The following is a 21,537-nucleotide window of genomic DNA, read 5'->3' as shown; positions in this document are numbered from 1 at the left end:
CAAACGTGGATCTTTCACACTTTCCACAAGACTAAAACAGTTTTTACCAGAGTCCCTTGTCTCCCTCTAGTGGTCAGTGTTATAACTGCAACATGTTTTCAACCATTTCTAATGTGCAACAATTGTTACACCAAATAACAATAATGATAATAATAATAATAATGATAACTATAAGTATTTATGTCACCCTACTTTTTGCTTCGTCACACACAATAATCGAGGCCTGGAACCAACATACAAGAAAGTTTTTTTTTTTATTATTGATGTGTTATCAATACAATCAAGTACTGTAGATTTTGTATAAGCAGACAAATATTTTCAATCAAAACAAGTGCATTTTATACCCAAATTCTGTTGCAAAGAGTGCAAGCAATAACCGTGTATGACAAACAATAACGACAACAAAACAAAACAAAACGTGTACACTAATATGTTGTACGTGACACAAATAGAAAATAAAGATCCACAAATAAATTTTCACAAACAAATCTAAAATGCTAACTACAGGTTGTAAAGGCTAATAAGTCATCAACGCTATTAAATACCATTTATATATTCTAGGCTTCGGTGGTCAGTTTTGGCATCCCTATTAAATTATTGATAAGGTATAAATACATCTTTCATTATTTCATGTGCAAATGGGAATGGCCGTTTGTGTTTACTGGAACTAAAACGAACAAATATCCCTTAAGAACCGAAGCAAGATTGTTGGGATTTTTTTTTTATTTATTAAAATTTTTTTTGGCATTATTTTCTTTTCAGCAAAAAAAAAAAAAAAACACTCAAAGAAAATGATTTGCGATCGAAACAGTAGACAGGTTTTACTGACACTTGCGTGATAATTTGCCCCGCGAGGCGAACTCATCGAGCAAGCGACATTGTCTGTGAAAACAGAAAGACAGCTATAACTCTCATTGCTATTTCAAATGTCTACAAATAAAAGAAGAGCAAAATAACAAAACAAAAAAGGAACCCATACAGTACATATCAAGCCATGGACTGTGTTACAGAATCATATAACAACAAGAATACATACCAGTTGTTGGTGTGCTCGTGTGAGGAAAATAAAAAGAGGGCAAGAGTAAGTGCATTACATAGATTAACAATACTGATTAGGCATGATCCACACACTGCTTATCCAGAGCAACGTAAAGGAATGGAGTTTACTGACAGCATTGTGGATGATTACAGGAAACAATACAAAGTTCAGTCAAACAGCATACATTCTTTCAAAACTCAATATTTGGCACTGTCCTCCGATATGCTGGCATTCCTTTATCAAGGTGTGAGGCAGTTTGAGCACAATAAGCATTTTGGAGCATTTACTTTCGACTTGTTCCAAACACAGAGACAATATCAAAAACAGCCCACTCAGTGTAGCCCAGAAATGGTCTTTTTTTAATTTTTTTTTTAAGGATTATTATCAGCATTCACTGTCAGTTTTCTTTTGTTTGATTTCACGTAACAATCATCACCCTATTCAGTAGCTAACTCTGTTGTGCTGCAGATTCGAGGCCGAGGCGTTCTGATGTCCCAAATCTCGACCCTTTTCCCTTCGGCAAGGGCCCCCGCGAGCTTTCCAAAGGTTTTGCAACGCCGTTCAAGTTTATTATTACCTGCGCTGAAATATTCATGACCCAACAAGCAAGTGGACGGCGTGACACAGTCACAGAAAAAACAAAAAAAGAAAAACGCCCACACGCTTTCAGACACTTATTGACAGAGAGACAGGGAGAGCGGCACGGGAACAAACAAACACATGCACACAGGGTTGGGGCTTTAACGCTTCATGCAACAGAAATGAGTAAATACAAACGCTTATCTTTGACCTTCCACCTGTTCCGGAAAATCTGACAGGGTTACTTAAAAAAAAAAGTTACACAACTTGTATTTCACAACCGGTGAGACTTTGCCAGTCCCTTTACTAATTTATGAAGTAAATGCAAACCAGTTCTCATTTCCGGATGCACGCTCGGAGAATAATCAGTTCTGAAACACCCTGTCGGTGTAGCAACTGCTGCTTCATCAGGCAAAACAAAGGTTTTATTTTATTAGTTTTTTTTTTTTTTTCTTTTTACAGAATGGTTTGGAGATAAATGGAAAGTCATTTCTTTTAGGATTATTTCAAAGTTGTTTTAACTGACCAAAAAAAAACAAAAAAGTTACAGGAAGCAGAAGTGGCAGAAGCACAGCTGTAGGTGTGTTTGATTTGCTTCCCTACGTACGAAGCAGAACCTATTTTTTAATCGTTGTCACAGATTTTACACTATGTCATCAGAAAGGACCTTCATTTGTAGTATGCTTGAGCAGGCTGGAGAGTGACAGTGATCTATGAGTAGGCAGAATATGTTTGGAATCAGTGATGTCACGATTGGAGCTTGCTAATGCAACGTGCAGTGCAAACAGGAAACATGAGATCAATATGAGGCAGCGGCATCCGATCCTGGTCCTGGAGGGCCTCTGTCCTGCATGTTTCAGGTGTTTCCCTGCTCTAACCCTAACCCGTTAATCACTCAGTCACTCAAATCAGGCGTCAAAGCTGAGAAACACCTGAAACATGCGGGATAGTGGCCCTCCAGGACCTTGATTGGACACCACTGATATAAAAAAATTAGGCTTTCAATCCAAGATGATCCAACAACAAAAAGGGTCTTTTTATCCACTTACAGTTGCCTTCATTATGTATTTAATGGCATGTAAACACTGACTCTATGAATATCCTAATTTGTCTTGGTGGTAAAACAAAAGAAACATGTCTTTGCATAGTATTCTTAATCCTGTTTAACAGTAGAGTTTAGATTCAACAAGTAATAATTTTGACATTTTCTTTTATACTGAAGTCATATTTCATTTGATTCTATTATAAAAGAAAGTTCTCACGTTAGTAGAGGTCTTGGGTTTGAGCCAGTATAGAGCCTGTATGTTGTATATGCCAATTTAATGGGGAAAAAATAAATCTTTCTTTAAAATCTACTATTTAACTCTGCTGATGACTTCAATGTAACTATTGTTCAGGGCACCAAACAAATCAGAAACGAACAAAACAAAGAAAAAGAGGAAAAAAAGGGCAAAGTAATGGTATCAGAACACCACACGCTTTGTTTTATTTCGTGGCTTGTCTCTATTTCTTGTGTTGAAGTGTTGCTCTTGGTGCAGGTACTGCCGTTAATGGTTTAAATAACACGTACAGGTGCCCGACTGCGGCCGGGGAGCCTAACTCCCTCCAAGGTTTGGTCATGTCGGCCTCGTTGTCTGAGCGTGCGGGCAGGACATGCAGTCACATTACAAAGTCAGGCACTTAAAACTCTGAATCCAATGAACAAAAACAACAATGATGTCAAGGATCAAATAATAATAAAACGTAACAATAGAAATATTTAAAACATTATGAGCTAAACCAAAACAAAACACAAACACAACTCAAACGCACATCTGAAGGACATTAACATAAGGAACACAGCATGACAAAACCTTCCCCTGCCTTTGGAACGTTTCATATTTTATTCACAAAAGTTTTCTTTTCTTTTTGCTGATATTGTCGAGGGTGAGAAAGATAAGTCGATGGCAATAAAATGAAAACATTACTAGTTTTGTGTTTCTTTTATGGCTGCAGGTATCTTGGGTTTAGGGCTGCTCTGAGGCACTATTACAGGAATATGCTTTAAGGAAAGGACAAGGTTATGTGGGACAGAGCAGGAATCCTGAAAAAGAGGAGTGGATGTACTCGGTAGAATAAAGACCATTTGCTTGATCTGAGGGCATCTGGACCCATACCTCGTCACCTTCCTTGAGCTCTAGGACAGCACTGCCAGATGCTTGGTCCATATAGCCTTTCTTGTATTCATCATAGGTATAAGTGGCTGGTACATTGTTCTTGTACAAAGCCACCCACAAGCTGGTTCCCTTTACATGCATGTGGTAAGCAAAGTAGTAGACACCGGATACAGGAGCAGTGAACATGCCAGTAGAAGAGCTGTAGGCATTTTGCCCGTTGTACAGAGTTCTATCGAATTTGATCGGCATGCCGGAGGGAGGGAACGGCGTGGTAAGAATGGCCGTGAAGGCTGGTGCTAAAGAGGCAGACAGTGGAACTTGAGTGAATGCAGGCCGCTTCCTGCCTGGTACTTCCTCCCCACCCAACCCTGTATCCATGGGCCCTGCAACAACAGTTTGACCATTTCCCGGAGGACCAGGAGGTCCTGGAGGACCAGGTGGGCCAGGGTGACCATTAAGCCCAGCAGGGCCTGGTTTTCCTGGAGGACCTTGGGGACCCATTGCTCCCTTCTCACCCAACTTGCCCAGCCCTGGAAGCCCTGGAAGTCCAGGTTCACCCCTTGTTCCAGGGACACCCTGTGGGCCCATGAGACCCATTGGTCCCTGGAGACCAGGAATGCCCGACTGGCCTCTGGGGCCTGGGGTCCCCATGAAACCAGCCTCCCCTTTAGGCCCTGGACCACCTGTCAGTCCTGGATTACCAGGTTGGCCCATTAGTCCTGGCTCACCTTTGGGACCAGGTTTTCCAATAGGACCATTAGGTCCAGGAATGCCCTTGTCACCAGGGATTCCAGGTTTACCAGGGAAACCATTGGGGCCTTGGTCACCTCTAAGTCCAGGTAATCCTGGGGGGCCCTGGGGTCCTATGTCTCCTTTCTGCCCTGGCATTCCGTGGTTTCCTGGAAGTCCTTTTGGACCTTGAACACCTGGTGGTCCTGGTAGTCCGTTAAGACCTTGTTGCCCACCTGGACCCATCAATCCTTTTTCCCCTTTGTCCCCTGGGGGACCAGGAAATCCACTGTGACCCTTTTCTCCTTTAGGCCCCAAAAGACCAGGTTTTCCATAACCTGGTGCCCCAGGCATTCCAGGATTTCCCCGGGGCCCTGATTCACCTTTTTGACCTACTGGACCTGGTACTCCTGGAAGTCCATCCTTACCAGGTTTTCCTATTCCAGTTTGCCCTGGCAGACCTTGTAAACCTGGTGGCCCTGGTTCTCCTGGTTCTCCTAGGTCCCCCGGAAGTCCTTGATCACCTTTAAGTCCAGGCAGTCCAGGCAAACCTTTTGGTCCTGGTTTGCCAATACCTGATAAACCAGGTGGCCCTGTACTGCCTTTCAAACCTGGAGGACCCCTTAGACCGGTAGGCCCTGGTTTTCCATTTCCATTTTCGCCTTTAAGTCCACGTTCACCTGGTGGGCCAGGAATGCCTTTTATTCCTGGCTCACCACGAGTCCCAGGGGGACCTCTGAGACCTGGGAGCCCAGGCTTTCCATTAAGAGACAAACCAGATGGGCCAGGGAGGCCAGGTGGCCCGGGAGGTCCACGGGAACCTGGCTCCCCACGAAGCCCAATCTCGCCATTAAGTCCTGGATTCCCCTTTGGTCCAATCTTTCCTGGAAGACCTGGAAGTCCAGGCTTACCAATTCCTGTTAAGCCAGGAGGCCCCTGAGGGCCTGGCTGTCCGTTGAGACCTGGATTCCCCAGTCCAGGTTTTCCTGGAAGTCCCGGTGGGCCAGGGGGGCCTCTTGGTCCAGGTTTCCCTTGAGGCCCTGTTTCCCCCTTCATCATGGGTGGCATATCTGGGAAAATAATCAATTAGTTAGAAAAATATTATATTAAAATATAGCTTTTCATCAATTACTGTTAAAGAAATTTGGAAAACACTTTGATCAAATTTACACAAATTTCTGTGCAGAAACTTGATCTTACATCTTTCCCAAACTCTCCCAGAGAGTCTGATGGATTTGAACAATTTTCTTAAAAAAGAACAGCAGATGATGTTCACTGAAGACTACCCGGTATAGTTCATTATTTTTTCTGAAATGTTTAACTTTAAACAGGATTTATCTTTTATTATTGTTCTTTCTAACCTGATTAGGATACAACCATACAACAGATCCTTTGTCATGTCAGCAGCAATGGTGGAAAAAAAAGTCTTAAAAGTGCTGGAAATGCTAAAAGAACACTCACAAAAAAGTAAAGTTTTATGCCAAACATAAACAAAACAAAGAAACATACCATAATATGTTTGATTCTTCTGTAATAGAACACAATTATGGTCACCATGGATTTAAGTACAGGAAGACAAAGTAGGTCTCCAGAACCCAATGACATACTATCGATCAAACAACCTTATTTCAGCAACAAACTGTCTAAATGTGTAAGATCATGTGGCTAGTTGACCATGGAGCTAAATCCATAATGGCCATAACGTTTTTTTATTTGAAAAAAATATATAAAAAATAGGTGAAAGTGAAAAAAAAGTTGAAATTGGAAGTCAGGCTTTGATCTTTAACTTGTAAAAACTCAAAGTTGTATGCAAAATAAAAAAGAAGTTAGGCAAGAGGTTATTTTCAGTTTAACCACAGGTGTAATTCATCCTCAATATTTTACTTTCTAAAGTTTTCACTTTTATACAACTTGTTTGTTTTTTAGTTTTTTTTTTTTTCAAATTCAACTTTTATTTTTTCTAATTTTAATTGTGATTTTTTTTTTCACCTTTTGATTTTATGTATATATTTTATACACTTTCAAAACCCCCTTTTTAATGATTAGTTTCAAACTTTTTGCCCTGATTCAGCTCCATGCTTCTTCTATTCTTTGAAAGTACAGTTTGTTACACTGTACATAACTAATAAATAAAAAAATAACACCTTAAGGACTGAACCTTTAAAAAAATAAAACCCAAATGAAGATAGTACTAGTTTGGACATTCTCTCTGTTTTGATATTTAAATTAAATGATAAGGACTATCTAAACTGGTTTATGTCTAATTTATCTTAATTTAAATCACAACCAAACCATTGATGAATGGCTTTGAAACAAGCAATCTGCCCACTCAGTCACAGTAGGTCATTTCCTCCTGTTGCTCCCTAAAAGTCCATTTTCTCACATGTATTTCTACAACTCTTCCTGTTGCCTCTTGAATGAATCAATGAGACATGCAGAAACCAAAAGCTGAATTCAGTGATAGTAAAATGGAAAATGTCTAAGTGCCAAACAGTTTTAGACAGTATTACTGAAATTATGAAATTATAAAGTGACATAAGATGAGTTTGTTTACTTTTGTTTGTTTCTTGAGGGAACAAGAACAAAAAGGCTGCAGTAACCACAAGATTAATTAAGATCGTCAAAAAGGAGCATACGTTTCTCAACATTATATGCCATCTTTAAACTCTACCTTTTTTTTCATTATTATTATATTATTATTATTGTTATTATTATATTATTGTTGTTGTTGTTGAGGCTGTGGAAGCTTGGTGGTCTCGTAACCTCGAGGCTGTAGGTTCGAGCTCAGGTTGAGCCAGGAAGGGCATCCTGCATAAGATAAATTGTCAAATCTCTCGTGCAAGTTTGCCTGCTGTGGTGACCGCCACATAGAGGCGCAGTCACAACAACATTGTTGTTTTTAATTGTTTTTATTAAGGCATAAGGCACACATCATACAGAAAGCAAAACTTATGTCAGAATTAAGAATTTCCCTTCAATGCTTTTAAAACACTCGAAATCCAGACATCTCTGAAGCTCTGCCTGTGTATGCATTAAGGCCCACAAGAACTGAAGTTTATCAATTTCAGGTGAACAGTGATGTAATGTGTACATGTGACCACTGGGTGGCAGTAAAATGATTGTGTCCGATGTTGAACGCTTCACATCAGATCTCATTTCTGAATGATTTCTGAACTCCTGGCAGATGTTTGCTTCAATCTTTCTACAAGAGAATTCGATGCTAAATGTCAAAATTACATTCATTCTGCATGCTGATTCTGTTTGTTTTTGGTTTTTTGTTTTCTTTCATTGGTGGGGGTTTGCTTTAGAACTAGCAGAGACAACAGGCCTTTGAGTATACACTATATTATGATCCTGGCTGAACTTCTGAAGTATCGTTTGAGTCCAATCTGATCATGACGATAATGACAGCACCAATGTTTCTCCTAAGAGTGATGCCCTTCAACACCCAATTCTCACCCTTAGCTCTTCTGTCTTTTTTTTTTATTTTTTTAAGAAAATGTATTTTGATTGCCCACACACTCTCTTTTGAAAAATATGTTATAAAACAGTGGGGTAACCGTATCCAGATGGTCAGAGGAGCAACAAGTGTTGCGGAGTTCTGCTCACACTTGGCAATCCGGGCTCCATTGGGCCCCAGCTGTGGATTGTGAAAGGTGTGTGTGCACGTTTTTGTGTAAAGGTGTCAATTTTTGTTGATTATTGTCAACCTTGCTTCCAAATAGCTAAACTGCTGAAACTAAAATAAAACAAACTCAATAGCCTGTAGAAAGGCTAAATAATGCAAGGGAAAATGTGACATTTAAACCACACATTCAAGGAATTACTCACCAACATAATGTCCCTTGCCCTCTCGAAATGGTGGTCCGATAGGCCCTTTCATCATAGGCTGCATGTACTTCATGTGGGGTATGGGGGGGTAGCCTCCAGCAAGAGCACCACCCCCAAGCATCAGTAGCACACAGACAGGAACCAACAGCATGGTCACCAGCATCCCCGGCTTCTCATACAGTCAAAGAACTGCAGGGAAGAGAGGAAGAAGACAGGTACTGAGATTTCATCTTTACACCTACAGCATCCACAACGGTAAAAGTATGGAGTTTCACTAATCTTGTAAAAAATGACTAAACATTAACGCACATTTTCATTAAAAGCATCGCAATTTATATACACTCACTATGGATGTGAATTTCAAGGCAGCATTTTGGCTTCAGCACAAGATTAAAGTTATTTTTTGTTGTAAAATGACTGAATAAGATGCCTTTAATTCAAAAAGGAGGACGATAATGTGAAGTGCCACCACCTGCTGAGGGTAAATGGTTTGGATGTTCACAAACAACCCCAGAGCCACACTAGGCAGAGATCTGTGATAATCTAGAAGCTGCAGGAACACCAACGTCTCGGTTTATTGACAATTTATCACACAGTTGAAGCTCGTGCAACAATTGACATCTTCGAATTTTGACTTTAGTTTGCAGCTGACTACAGGAATAAAAGGGAAAAAACGGTGCAGAAAAAGCTTCCTTTCAAATTTCACAAAATAGTTGGTATCTTGCATTTTAAACTAAAAATCTGCTGAAAGAGATTATTGAAGACCTAATGTTGTGGTGAAACTCATGTGTTGAAGGTTTTCTTTGAACATTGGCTTCATTTCACTGAAGTTCAGTCCTTATTTTTGACAATATTTAAAGAATGTTTTGTAGTTCTGTAGAACAGTTGGATTGTCAGCGGTTAAAACAAAAAAAGGAAATGAGTTATTGCTAGTAACAGAGTAACTAAAGAAATAACTTAATATGTCCTTTGATAAGATGTCTATTTTGTGTGTAGACTCAACTCTAGTTTATCTCTTGAGTTAGCATTTCTCTTAAAATGATCACACACAAGAACTGGATAGAAAATATGTGAAAAAAAAACTATATTTGAAGAAAAACCTTCAAAAGATCTGCAGAAATTTTGGAATACTTTAGTTTATTCCTGCAATAAACATAATAATGAGAATATTTTTCATTCTGCAGGCGTAAACTTATATGATGCAAACATACGAAGCAGTTATAAATGTTTATTCACTGCATTCTGCTCATGTCAGTTGCCATACAGCTCCAGTAGCTGCAGGGCAGATGTTGCTCCATGACCCTGAATATGTGTGACAGACATTTTTATTTATTTATTTATTTATTTTGCTTTTACTTCAGGAAGAAGTGACCACATTGTTCTCTGCCAAATATTTTCACAGCCATAGTCATAAAATGATCAGGAAGCAACCAGAGGAAACTCGCATGTTTTAGTTATTTTATACAAGCACTTGTAGATTTGCAGGACTGGCCTTCGGCGGCGGAATGATGTGTGGAAATTATACCTAACACTCCCTCAGCTCACTTTAGACTCCGCTGATAATTTTTTTTCTTTTTTTTTCGATGATGATGATGATGAGAGTTTAAAAAAAGAGCACACTGCTTTAGGCTCAGACTGCTCGTTTTTAAATGCCAACTGTGTCAGAATGTTTTAAGCAGAGAAAAATCTGAGTGTTACTCTTCATTGCATTGCCAAGCTTCAACATGATGAAATTCACTGGACAAAGTAACATCCAGCTGGTTTGCTTATCCGCAACAAAACCAAGCACAAATAAAAACTTTTGCAGCAGAATATAGAAACAAAGCAAAACAACAACAAGCTACAGAAATACGCAAAGCCTGGCAGTTTTATTTTATTTAATTTTTAGAAATAAGGCTACCTCTCTATTATTTTGGCTTTGTATTAAAGTCTGCATTAAAACCATGAAGTGGGGTTCTGTGGAAAACCTATGAACAATTAATATCTTACCTGTTGTACCTTTACACCTCAATTTAATTCCAACTGGACTGACGAGCTAACAGCTAGTCTGAGCGAAGCAAATGCCAAAGTAGATTTTTGCCACCTTTAAGCAACTTCACTCTCAAAGATTTCATAGCAGTTCATGTGAACGCTGTTTTATGATTCTTTTTTTTTGCGTGTGGTTTTGTTGCCACAACTTTTGTCTTTTGTTTGAAAACAAAAGACAACCCATTTCAGTCCTGGTCCTGCTCATCTTAGCCGTTAGCTTGTTAGTCTGGTTAGAATCATACTATTTCTCCAGGCTGAAGTTGCTCAGAGCGCTATCTACAACAGGTAAGATATTAAGTGTTCATAACCTTTCCACAGAGCCCCTGCAACAGCAGCTGCCAGACTCATACTTTACAGCATTTTACCACATCGAGCCCTCTGTCTGTGTGTAGTAGCAGCATCTTGTGTCTGTTTTGTATGAAATAATCACTGGCATCCTGCGGTGAACTTTCTCTTTTTGTGTAATTATCATACGGCTCCTTCCAACTGTGTGTGTGTGGGAGCCAGATGCTTGTTACGCTCTCCACGGAGAAGCGCTCTGTTTGGACCGAGCAGAGGCTTCGCTGCGAAAGGTTTTCGCCGAGGCGCAGCAGTTACACGAGCAAAAGCTGACATTTTCTAATTTGAAAATTGCACCTCATTACACAATACGGTTAATTGGCAACAGGATTGGAAGTAATTTGGGAATTCACAGCAGACTTTATATCACAGGCAGTTAAAAAAAAGGTTTGTTCATTGGCACCATATGTGCTGAGAGTAGTTTTACAGCTCTGCTCATGTCTGTGATGGTTTAGCTAGATAGTCAAATTCTTGATTTAAGGCCATTCGCCAAAGAGTTTTTTGAGCTTTTCTCGGGGGGAATTCATCTTAAGCATGTATCTGAAGTTCCTGCTTGTTTATGTTGTTGTATGTAGCCGGAGCCTTTGTGATGGAGAATGAAATATTTTCATAATTTTACATCAAAGAGAACTGAGGAACGCAAAGACGGAGATGTGAAGAAAAACAAACAGGAGAGAGAAGAGAGCGGTATTAGTCGGACAGTGTTTGGTTGCTGGCCGACTTTCTGGCTGGCTGGCAGGGAAGTTTGTCTGGTGCAAGGACTCTGTGGTTTCGGCGCAGATGAACAGCAATTTAACAGGCGGGTCTGTGGATGTTCGCTGCTCCACAAGCATCAAACCTGAAGGACCAGGACAATACTACTCGGCTCAGAAGGTCGAGCTATAAAAAAGGGATCAGACACGCAGAGTCCTCCACAACCTGACTGTCAAAGAATTTTTTTAAAAAGTCCACAGACAAAAAGAAACAAGAAAACTTGAGTGAATCCTTGCTGCTGCAAGTGATTGACTCACACATGCCGACGCACTCAAGTAGATCCAAGTAACAAAACATGCAGCCTTGGTATGCATGAAAACACAGTAAGTAGGTACGAACAGCATCTTGAAATTCCTTGTTAATTGACGATCATTTAAACCTAAAATCAACGCACCAATAAAATTAAAGGCCTAGCATTCCTTGAAGGTACGCATACTGCCCACCACCTTTCATGCCAGATAATCTTTTGTTGTGAAATGACTGACTTACAGCCATTATGATCAGTCTTTGAAAATAACATTATGCACAATCTAACACAATAATGCAAGATCTTACACAATCTGTTAGCGCTCAAAGTATGTGTTGGGGACGACTCTCAGCTGCTACCACGTCAGATTTTGGCTCATTATTTGTAAAAATGACTGAGTTATAGTCATATTTGTGTTGATATGATATAGTGGCCATGTTGAATTGGATCGACTCTGAGGCTTAATCAGTTATAGCTGTACGACCAATGTTTAGGTTGTGAAAATTTCAAAAATCTGGCCAGTGGTTTATGAGATTTACTTCGTTGACAGACAGGCAGAAGTGACTCCAGCTGTTATTGACAAAGTTTGAAGTGAAGATCTCACACCAGCGTATGTGTTGCATGTTTGAATCAAATCAGATAAAGACGACACACTTAAACAATTTTTCCTCAGCTGGTTTAACACAAGCCATGAACTCAAACAAATCTTTTACAAATTGAATGCAAAGCACTATCATGCAAAATATATAACATTGTTGGAGACCATAAAAAAGTTTCAGATGCAGTCGTGTTCATTGTCTGATCATTTTGCTGTAATTTCAAGTCGGTGTACATACTGAACACGGACATTAATCCTACTTCTGCGCTTCAGTAATCATTAACGTAAAACTTGCAGTTGTTGCCTTTTCTGAACATGTGTTAAATGCCACATAAGGAAAGCCAAGGGGCTGATCTCTGAAAGCTTCCAAGCCCAGATTGGACAGCATCTCACAAGGCCTGAACGGACGTGCCGGAGGAGACAGTCCTGCTGAGCGAAAGCCAACTACACAACAGCTCTGTCTCCCCACTGATGAACTTAACAGCACCAGGGAGGTGAGAGTAAAAAAAAAAAAAAAAAGAAAAGCTCTGCCTCCATTTCCCCTAAGCTGCTCGTGTGGGGCTCCAGACTGTCAGACATTTCCTAAACCATGTGCCACAGCGAAATTGACGGTACACCCAAGTGTGAAGATTTGGTGTCATGGTGGGAGTATGAGGTGTTTATTTTTGTGGTGAGCGCTCGAGCCAACACTTGAGTGGAGGAATCATCACCCCTCCAACGCTAAGCACTGTGTAAGTTCAGCTTTGACAAAAACACCAGCATCTTCAGCAACGACGGAGGTTCACCAAGTTTAAATAGTTTTGGTTACAACCACAGGCCTTGCAGAAAAACCCCCCACCTAAAACCTGACCAGGTTTTTAGCTGATTCAACCAATTCTGAACAACCCTCAGCCACAGATTCGACCAGAATGATCCCCAACTCCAACCAGGAACTTAACCGTGTGGCAGATTGTTATTCAGCCACAGCCACCTTTTCCTTTTCTCCCTTTATGTGAAATCAACAAGCATTTCCAAACTTTTAAACAGCAGCTGTAGCTTTTTTTTGTTGTTGTTGTTTTATGCAGCCTGGGGCTCGTCCTGCAGGAATAGCAAAAACATTTCTGCCAGGTTGCTTGTGTAATGCAAAACTCATGGTGGCATAAAGTTTTATAAAGTAGCATTCGTGAACTGCTATGACATTTTTGCGATTGTAGTTGTTTAAAGACAGCAGCCTCTCTTGGACTAGCCATTCGCTTGTCAGAATATAATTCTATTTCTCCAAACCGAGGTCATTCAAAGAGCCGTCCACAAAAACAGGTGAGATAATAACTGTTTAAAAACTTTTTGCAAAACCACTTTCCCGAAGATATGAGCTATTTCCTAGCAGAGGTTTGTGCTCTCCGACTGCTTCTAGTTTTGAATTCTCTTTTGTTTGCAGTAAGCTCTATTATCACTTGTTACTGAATAATTCATCACCAAGTCAAATTTTAACTAAATATTTTAAAGTATGGATTTACTGTGTGTTTACTTTATGCAACTTCATACAGTCAGTCACAGTTAAAGTGTATTCTATTGATTTTTTGGGAGGTAACTTTAAGACTTCATCAAACTGAAGTCCCAGTATAAATCTTCTTTTCCAGGCCAGATTGGTAGTTCAACACTAAGCATCACTTTTTTTCCCTGATTCATCCATCCTTCACCCATTGTTACTCTTTGTTTAACTGTTTATCTTTGTCTTTTGCATGTAAATCTTATTTCCTACAGCCAATTTTTTTATTGTATAGTTAAAAACGTATTTTTCACGTATTTTGTTGCACATTTTTCATGCTCAAGGCACCCCGTGGTTAGTTTTTTTTTTTTGACGTTTGGACAGTTTTGTCTTCCTACAGGTTTCCGCTTCTTTGCTTTGAACTTCACCAGCAGCCGACAGAGAACGACCAAGCAGCTTTCACCAAACTCCATGTCGAATTTTCTTCTTCAGGAAATTTTAGACCGCTTTGTGTTTTGTCATGCGTCAGCTCTCTCCTTGCCCATTCGTTTCAACAATTTCAATTGGTTCAATATCTAGATGTCAAACAAAATATCAAACTTCTCCAAGAGTGGGAATTCCATTTTATTTTCCATTAGTTGCGTTGGCTTTTTGGACACACTGACGTCTGTACGCGCATTTATTTTAGCCATAACACTGGAGCACTGAAAGAAGAGACAGTGAACAAGTCAATTACACAACACAGCTCTTATTCAGTCGGAGTATGCGCTCCTGTGGGTTTAAGGAAATTGAATATGTTGGGTTTTATTTAGAGTGACCACCATTTGAGTGAGGTAAACCCTCTATCAGCCCAGGCAGCTCTTCGAGATGTCAGGTTTCAGCGTAATATTTGAGCTGAGGTCAGTTTTCTAATGTTTTTGAATGCACACAATGTTACCCAGCAGAGTATTATTAGCACCAGGGCAACAAAAAGGCCATTCACAAATTGTGACCATGCATGTGCGTGACATTAAAATCTGTTATTTTAGGCATCACCAACTGGAGAGTAAATTGCAGGTTTTGTTTGGTCACTTCTCAGGAAAAATAAAAGTCCCCTCTCCTTTGCCCCAGTAAAAACTGGAGTGTTTTCCTAATTGTATTTCCAGCGAATCATTAGTTAAGCAAAGCAAGCTTTGTTGATGGAAAATGGTTAATGGCACGTCACCAAGGCAACAAACAATGGCGTCCATTATTGTAAGAAGTCCCTCCAAGATTTTGCAGACATTTTTTGGGATTGTTGCAGGCCAAAATGTCTCATTTTAAAACTAACTTTTTCAGAAAGTTGAAAGTTGCTAAGTTTTGTAGCTTTTTTTTGTTTGTTTAACATGGAAAGAACAAATGGATTTACAAAAATATCAGCAAGTGCTCCACGTAATCTTTCCAAAAAGGCAAAGACTTTTACAGCACTGATGTTTCACAGCATTAAAATTCTTAAATTATCATTCTTAATATATATAAAAATGAACAGTAAAAAGTAAAAAAAAGAGTTCCACTTTTACAGTTTTTCATAAAATATTGGGTCAACTCTTCTAGCCGGGTAATAACTCAGGAAGAAGGAATGCCATTTTCATGCGTATTTTGTGGTAAATAGGGCTCGTCAAGTGACAGTTTATTTTATATTTCACCACAGTGTTGCTCATGAAGTTTAGGACATAGATTTTAGTGGTAATATCTGATGGCAAATATGATCTTATAGCTTCTGCCATGTTTTCACTTCGCTTTTTCAGATTCCAGAAAGTGACACTGGGCTGAGGGGCTAATGGGATAGGTCAAATGTGTGAAAAAACAGCAATCCTTGGTCAAAATTGCAAATCTGAGCAAAGTTTGCAGGGATTAGTTGAATTTGCATTGATAGTGCAACATTGCAACTTTATGGAGAGAATGAATAAGCATTGTGAAAAGAATTTTGTCTACAAACATGATATTTGTCCTGAGTGATAAAAGTGTTTTCAAGTTATGGTGTAATTAAATGATCTACCACAGCAAATCACCTGACTTAGTCAAGTCACATTTAAAGATCTGAAGATTGAATTATTACATAAAGATGTCGTCCAAACCAAACTATCTCATTAAGAGGACTTCAGGTTTGTTAAAGAAAAAAGAAAAATAACAACTTTCTGCTGTTAAAACAATAATAAGTAAAAGTCACTGACTGAAAAACAGTAATTCCATTTTTTCTCTCTCTGTGTTTCTATCAAATAAACAATACAATGATGTGATTCAAAGTTCTAATCTCATGTTTTCCAGGTACATCAATTGCATCATATGTCCTGCAGATGAAGCAGTCTCACTTTTGTTTTATGCCAGCCCTGAAACCAGACCAATCTTAGAGCATGTTTAATTAGCGTTGGCAGAATATTTCTGCCTCATCTCTGCACACCGCAGCACGTTTTCATTTTTCCATGCTTGTTTTTTTTTTTATGTTACGTAGGCTGATTTCCATGTTGATTCAATAATATCCAGAGACGTTTTGTTCTGTTTGTTTATAACACCTAACAGAAATTAAAATTAAACCAAGAGATGCGAAACACATTGCATTAATCTGGTGACGCCTGTACACAACTCAAGAAGCAGAATGAACTTTAGCTAAGCTGAAGGAAATTAACCTCCCCATCAGATGTCAAACAGCTGTTTCTATGCAGTTTACTTTCATTAGCTGTGAGCTTCATGTGAACATCATAACTTATAAGAATGAATTTTTATTCTGATATGACAACATGTGGATGAAAGTGCATTGGTTTATTGTCTTGCCCTAGCTCTTAGCCAATATGCAACCTTAGTTATCCAGAACATTTTTCTTAAGAAGGAAGATACAGTAAGATATTCCGATGGCCTTCTGGAACAGAATATCTAGCCATGCAGTAATAATCAGCTGCAATTTTAGCACCATAATAAACCCTTTTACAGTGATTTATTTGATTTGCTACCATAGTAGCAAAAGGTGGCTGTAAAATCATGAAGATAACTTACCTTCTGCAAAATAAACAACTAAATAAAAACATAAAAAAATTACTGCAGATGTTTCTAACACTGGAAATTTGTCAAAATTTGACATTTACAGCACAATAAATGTTCTCAAAACATTTTTTTCTTTAAAGGATAACTTTTCCTGGTGACGTCTAATTTTCCACATCTAATTAAAAATGATGACATTTAAAAAAATACTATAGATTTAAAAAGCAATGGGGTTAACTTAGCCAATTCAGTAGTGAAGACGTAGGTGTGAATATGGCGTGTTACTTGTCATATTTTTTTGCATTTAAACATCTACAGAACTTAAAAAATAACCTTTTTTAAAAAGAAGAACCAATCTAAAAACCTACCACTCCTTGTTTTATTGCCTTTCATGCCAGAGTTTTAAGCAAAGATCAACTAATGTTGAGAAATGTTGGAGTTGTGGCTGATTTGGTTAAATCTTGAAAATAAAATAATGCAGTTTCACCCAACATTGATCTGTTTGTGATCATATTATGTGTTGTAAATAAATGACTGCCAGCTGCTACCACTCCAAATTATACCTCAATCTCTGTAAAACAGACTGAGCTATAGCCATTGTGTTTGCTATGGAAACCATCTAAAGTAAAATTAATATTATAGATGTGCATTCTATAATTAGGAGAGTTTCAATAAAATGCATCCAGTGGTTCATGAGGTATTTTCCTAAAATACAGACAAACAAAGACACATATCCCCCCATACACACACAGCACAGGCAACATTATTGTCTGCCTTTTGCGTCGGGCAGTAATTAACCAATTATTTGAATATATGACAAAAAAGGGTTCTGCAATTCACAGTAATTCAGACTAAAACTATAAAACTCAATGAAGAAAGCAGAAAAAACAAGAGCTTTGACAAAGATTTGGCTCGTGTGAAGAATGACTGTGTTTTTCTAAGATCCTCGAAGACCGAAGTGGATGAAAAATGCAGAAAGGTTACGAGATGTTCACAGATCAGTAATTTAGTTTATGTTGTAAAAGTGTAATGAAACCGGAAATGGTTCCGGTTGTGAAAAAGGAAGACAAGTAATTGGAAGCGGAAACAAATGAAGAGGTCAGATGAGAGGTTTTCTTTGTTTTATGATGACTTCATTAGAGGAAACACTTTCAATACCCACGAGGACATAACTGAGCGCAGAAGCAGACCTGTTAATAATAAAGTAGAGGCCGATGTGCTGTGCAGATGAAAGTCATTGTGTGCTACAAAAGGTGAAGCAGTCAAAGTGAGGCTAATTAGTGAACCCAAATGTTCAGGCTGTGGGCCCTCACACATGTCACACGTTACAAAGCTACATGTGAAATTTCACTCTCGTTCGCGCCTCATCTCAGAGCAGAAACGGTTCCAGCCCAGCGAAAAGGCATCCGTTACGATGCACAAGTCACACTGAGCCCTATCATTTCGTCTTGTTGAGAGACTGAGAATGGTTTGCGAATCATCCAAAGTCACCCCCTGACCTGCGAGGAAGTGGGGAAACGGTATGAATGGGAGGGGGACGAAGTGAGAGAGAAGCAAGAAGTGTGCAGACAAACACAGACGGCTGTACTTTTTCCCCCTCCCCAACCAGTGCACCTAAACTCTGTACAAGCGCCTGATTAGGTAATCGAGAGGAAAGAGTAGAAAAATAATCTTATAAAGGGCAGTCGGCTCCCACCTCTCCAAAGCAATAACTGTTCTGTTTTTCAGTGCTGCAAAACAGGTCACTGAAAGCAAACTTCCACACTCTCAAATGTAACATTATTTCCTCTGTAGTTTCTTCCAAACTTGTGAAAAAGTAAGACATTAATGCAAAGATATAGATTTATGGATGTGGAACCTACGTCTGTAAAGGAAATTGTGCATTAGAGGGCACTGTGGAGATGACCTCACCTCAGAAGCAAAACCTTGAGGACATTCAGTAATCTGATCTTGTGTAAATCAGAATGATCGTTCTCCCTTTTTGCCTTGAAGGTCTCGACTGGCGAATTCAGCTCGTTTCTCCCCCTCTCTCCCATATCCCCCCCATCTCTGTTCCTTAAGCCCTCTGCTGCTCATTGCTGGTGTGAATACCCTTATTGTTTGCTGCCAAAGCAAGACCAAGCAAGGCGATTCTTTTCCTGCTGTTAATTTCAATGGAGCAATAAAGTTGGAAGGGAAACAAACTTGAAAGAGAAAAAAAAAGGGAACGAAAGTTTGGAGACTTGTAGTTTAACATAAAACAGAAGCAGATTTGTACAATGTGAAAAGGTCGTCCTACCTCGAAAAATACATTACAACATAGTAAATGTCCTGAGCTAAGATTTTCCAAACATAAACTGCATCATTCAAAATAACAAATAAGTAAATGTCCAGTCATTTTTTGAGCTTTAACTCATTTCGATGTCCACTAGTTCAAGAGGAACCTGTGTGGTGTAGCATTTGATTTCTCCAAAGGATAAATTTTTATGGTCATGTGCGCTGTGTGCGCTCACAATGAATATGCAGTCATAAAACTCCAATTCAAATGGTGGCGCCAAACACAAAACAGACAAAGAAGAACAAGAGTCAAACTAGCAGAGGAAGATCAACAGAGATACTTGTATTGAAGAAATACAGTGTAAAGAGGTTTGCTGCTACCCACAGTCAGATAAATTATCCCTCAAAGACCAAAAGAACACAAAATTCTGCCAAATCTTTGGTAAAAAAAATGCCTTTTCTTCTTGTTTTTTTTTTTAACAGACAGTCGACAAACAGCGAGTTGCCACCCATTAGGCTAAAGTGAAAACTGTAGACTACTGTGAGGAACGCTGTGGTGCAGCTGAGCCCAGAACGTATGAAGGTGACCACACCAGCCTGCTTACATAGACATGGAGAAGCACATCAAGCTATTTCAGTGGTTATTCAACACTTTTTCTGCAGCTATCGCAATTTTTTTAGGCACAAGTCAGCCATACTGAATTTTGGGGTAAGCTAGAACTGAAGAAAATACTGATATTAATTGTTTAATTATTGTTTTTTGTTCCAGTAATCTGATTTTTAATTTTGTTTTCTTGTGTTTTATTCTTAAATTCTAAGTATCTCCAACCACATATCTCGCTTCCTGTTTTATTTTGCTAATTAATTGCTCCTGTTTTCTGTTCAGTTTACTTCCTGTTTTCCTTGACACACTTGGCTCACCTGCAGCTTATTCTGTGATCACTCTCCTCGGTACATATAGTTCCCGGTTTGCTTTGCTCCTTGCAAGAACAGTGTTTTGTTTCCCATGGCTACAGAAGGACCCCGCTTCCTGCTCACCTGTGTTTGGGTTCAATAAAATACTGTTTTATGACAACAATAGCATGACAACCAAAGTCAAAGCTGGTTGTAGCAAAAAGCCAAAACCCTTATGGTACAGAAGCACATGGGTCCATTTAGGAATACTTATGCTGAGGGTGAGAAATGTTCTGGCGCCCTGAAATAAAAGGGAACAATCACACATCATCAATTGGTCCATTCTTTTTATGCCAGAACAGGAAAAGGATCCCAAGATGCACACATTTAGGGCCAACTTCCAGGAGGGAAAACCCCTGTAAAATCTACTGGTAGTCTGTTTCTTTTGAAGGATCTGCAATTTTGCACTCACTGAAGAAACCCGACCTGTTATGGATCACACTGTCAAACACAACCGCTGGTCTGTCTCACTTGCAATAGTAGTGGGGTCAGGAGTAAAGCCCCGTGATGTTTAAATAAGAAGCAACAAAACGGGAAGAGAAAACAGTGCAGCAGACATGAAGTCATTACAAAAGGCTGAAGGAGAATCAAGGAGATAGAAAGAGGAAAGGGAAAGCTTTAGGTCTTGATCTCCCCGTTGACCCACTTGAGACGCATCCACTGCCAAACATTTCACAGGCTCCTTCTGCCAAAACGGCTTCACACGCAGATATTGCACACACAAACAATCACGTCGGTTGGCAACGCAACAGAGAGGGAGGCCCTTTTTCGTTGAAAATAGAAGGAAGGATAGAGAAAAGGAGAAGTGGAAGGGAGATTATAATTTAATAAGGAGCAGGAAATCTTGGTTAAATCCCTCTGAAGCAGCTGAAATGCCTCTGTGCTAAAGGCTACTGCACTGGAGGTTGAATGCTGCAGCATGGACTTCTTCTGCACAAACAATCACAGAACAAACAAACAAACAAACAATAGAAATAACAAAAAGTCACGATGTAATGCGGAATCTCTGATTAGCAGTGTTAGTAAGCATTAAGTGTGGTAGGGAAACTTTGGTTTAGTGACCACTTTAGAGTTACAATGCCACCACTTATTGTGAAAGAGAATAAAAAAAAGACTATTATATAACAGTTGATTCAAAAAAGGTGCTCTGTGTTAGTGTCCGTTAGTGACAATAATGTTGTAATTGCTCTGGATTTCCATTTGTTTCTAAACATTTTTTAATAACTTTAACTGAGTGAAAGAACCGCATGTAGGATAAAACATACTGTAGATCTCCAAGAGTGTGATCGCTTTAACTCTGTATTTTTTTTTTATTTGAAAAGAAAAACCAACCCAAAAACGATAGTTAATGTTTAATGCTTCTGCATAGATACTTTTGTAAACGTTATACTTTCAACTTTGTGTGTTAACACTTTTGAGATGGCCCCATTCTATTCCACCAAGCACTGTGATGCCCTGACCTCAGTGAGCACCTTTGGCATTAACTGGAACAGAGTTTGGTTAGGTTCATAAAAGTGAACTTATCTTTTTAAGAAGTTTGAGGACTTAAATTACACACAGAAACTG

General features: G+C 39.2%; 1 protein-coding gene across 1 annotated transcript in view; it reads right to left on the bottom strand.

The window, feature by feature from the left end:
• Positions 1-235: 235 nt before the first annotated feature.
• Positions 236-21,537, bottom strand: part of col8a2 (collagen, type VIII, alpha 2) — a 48,205-nt gene continuing 26,903 nt past the window's right edge. Inside the window, exons 2-3 of the mRNA XM_017421781.2 lie at positions 8,335-8,523; positions 236-5,573 (exon numbers count right to left, since the gene is read on the bottom strand). Of these exons, the coding sequence (XP_017277270.1) occupies positions 3,679-5,573; positions 8,335-8,497 (2,058 nt within the window). The 5' untranslated portion in view covers positions 8,498-8,523 and the 3' untranslated portion in view covers positions 236-3,678. The remainder of the gene's footprint in view (positions 5,574-8,334; positions 8,524-21,537) is intronic.

The sequence above is a fragment of the Kryptolebias marmoratus genome, linkage group LG5 (genome assembly GCF_001649575.2).
Source record: "Kryptolebias marmoratus isolate JLee-2015 linkage group LG5, ASM164957v2, whole genome shotgun sequence".
In the NCBI taxonomy this organism is placed as follows: Eukaryota; Metazoa; Chordata; class Actinopteri; order Cyprinodontiformes; family Rivulidae; genus Kryptolebias; species Kryptolebias marmoratus.
This window is presented reverse-complemented; position numbering and strand designations above follow the sequence as displayed.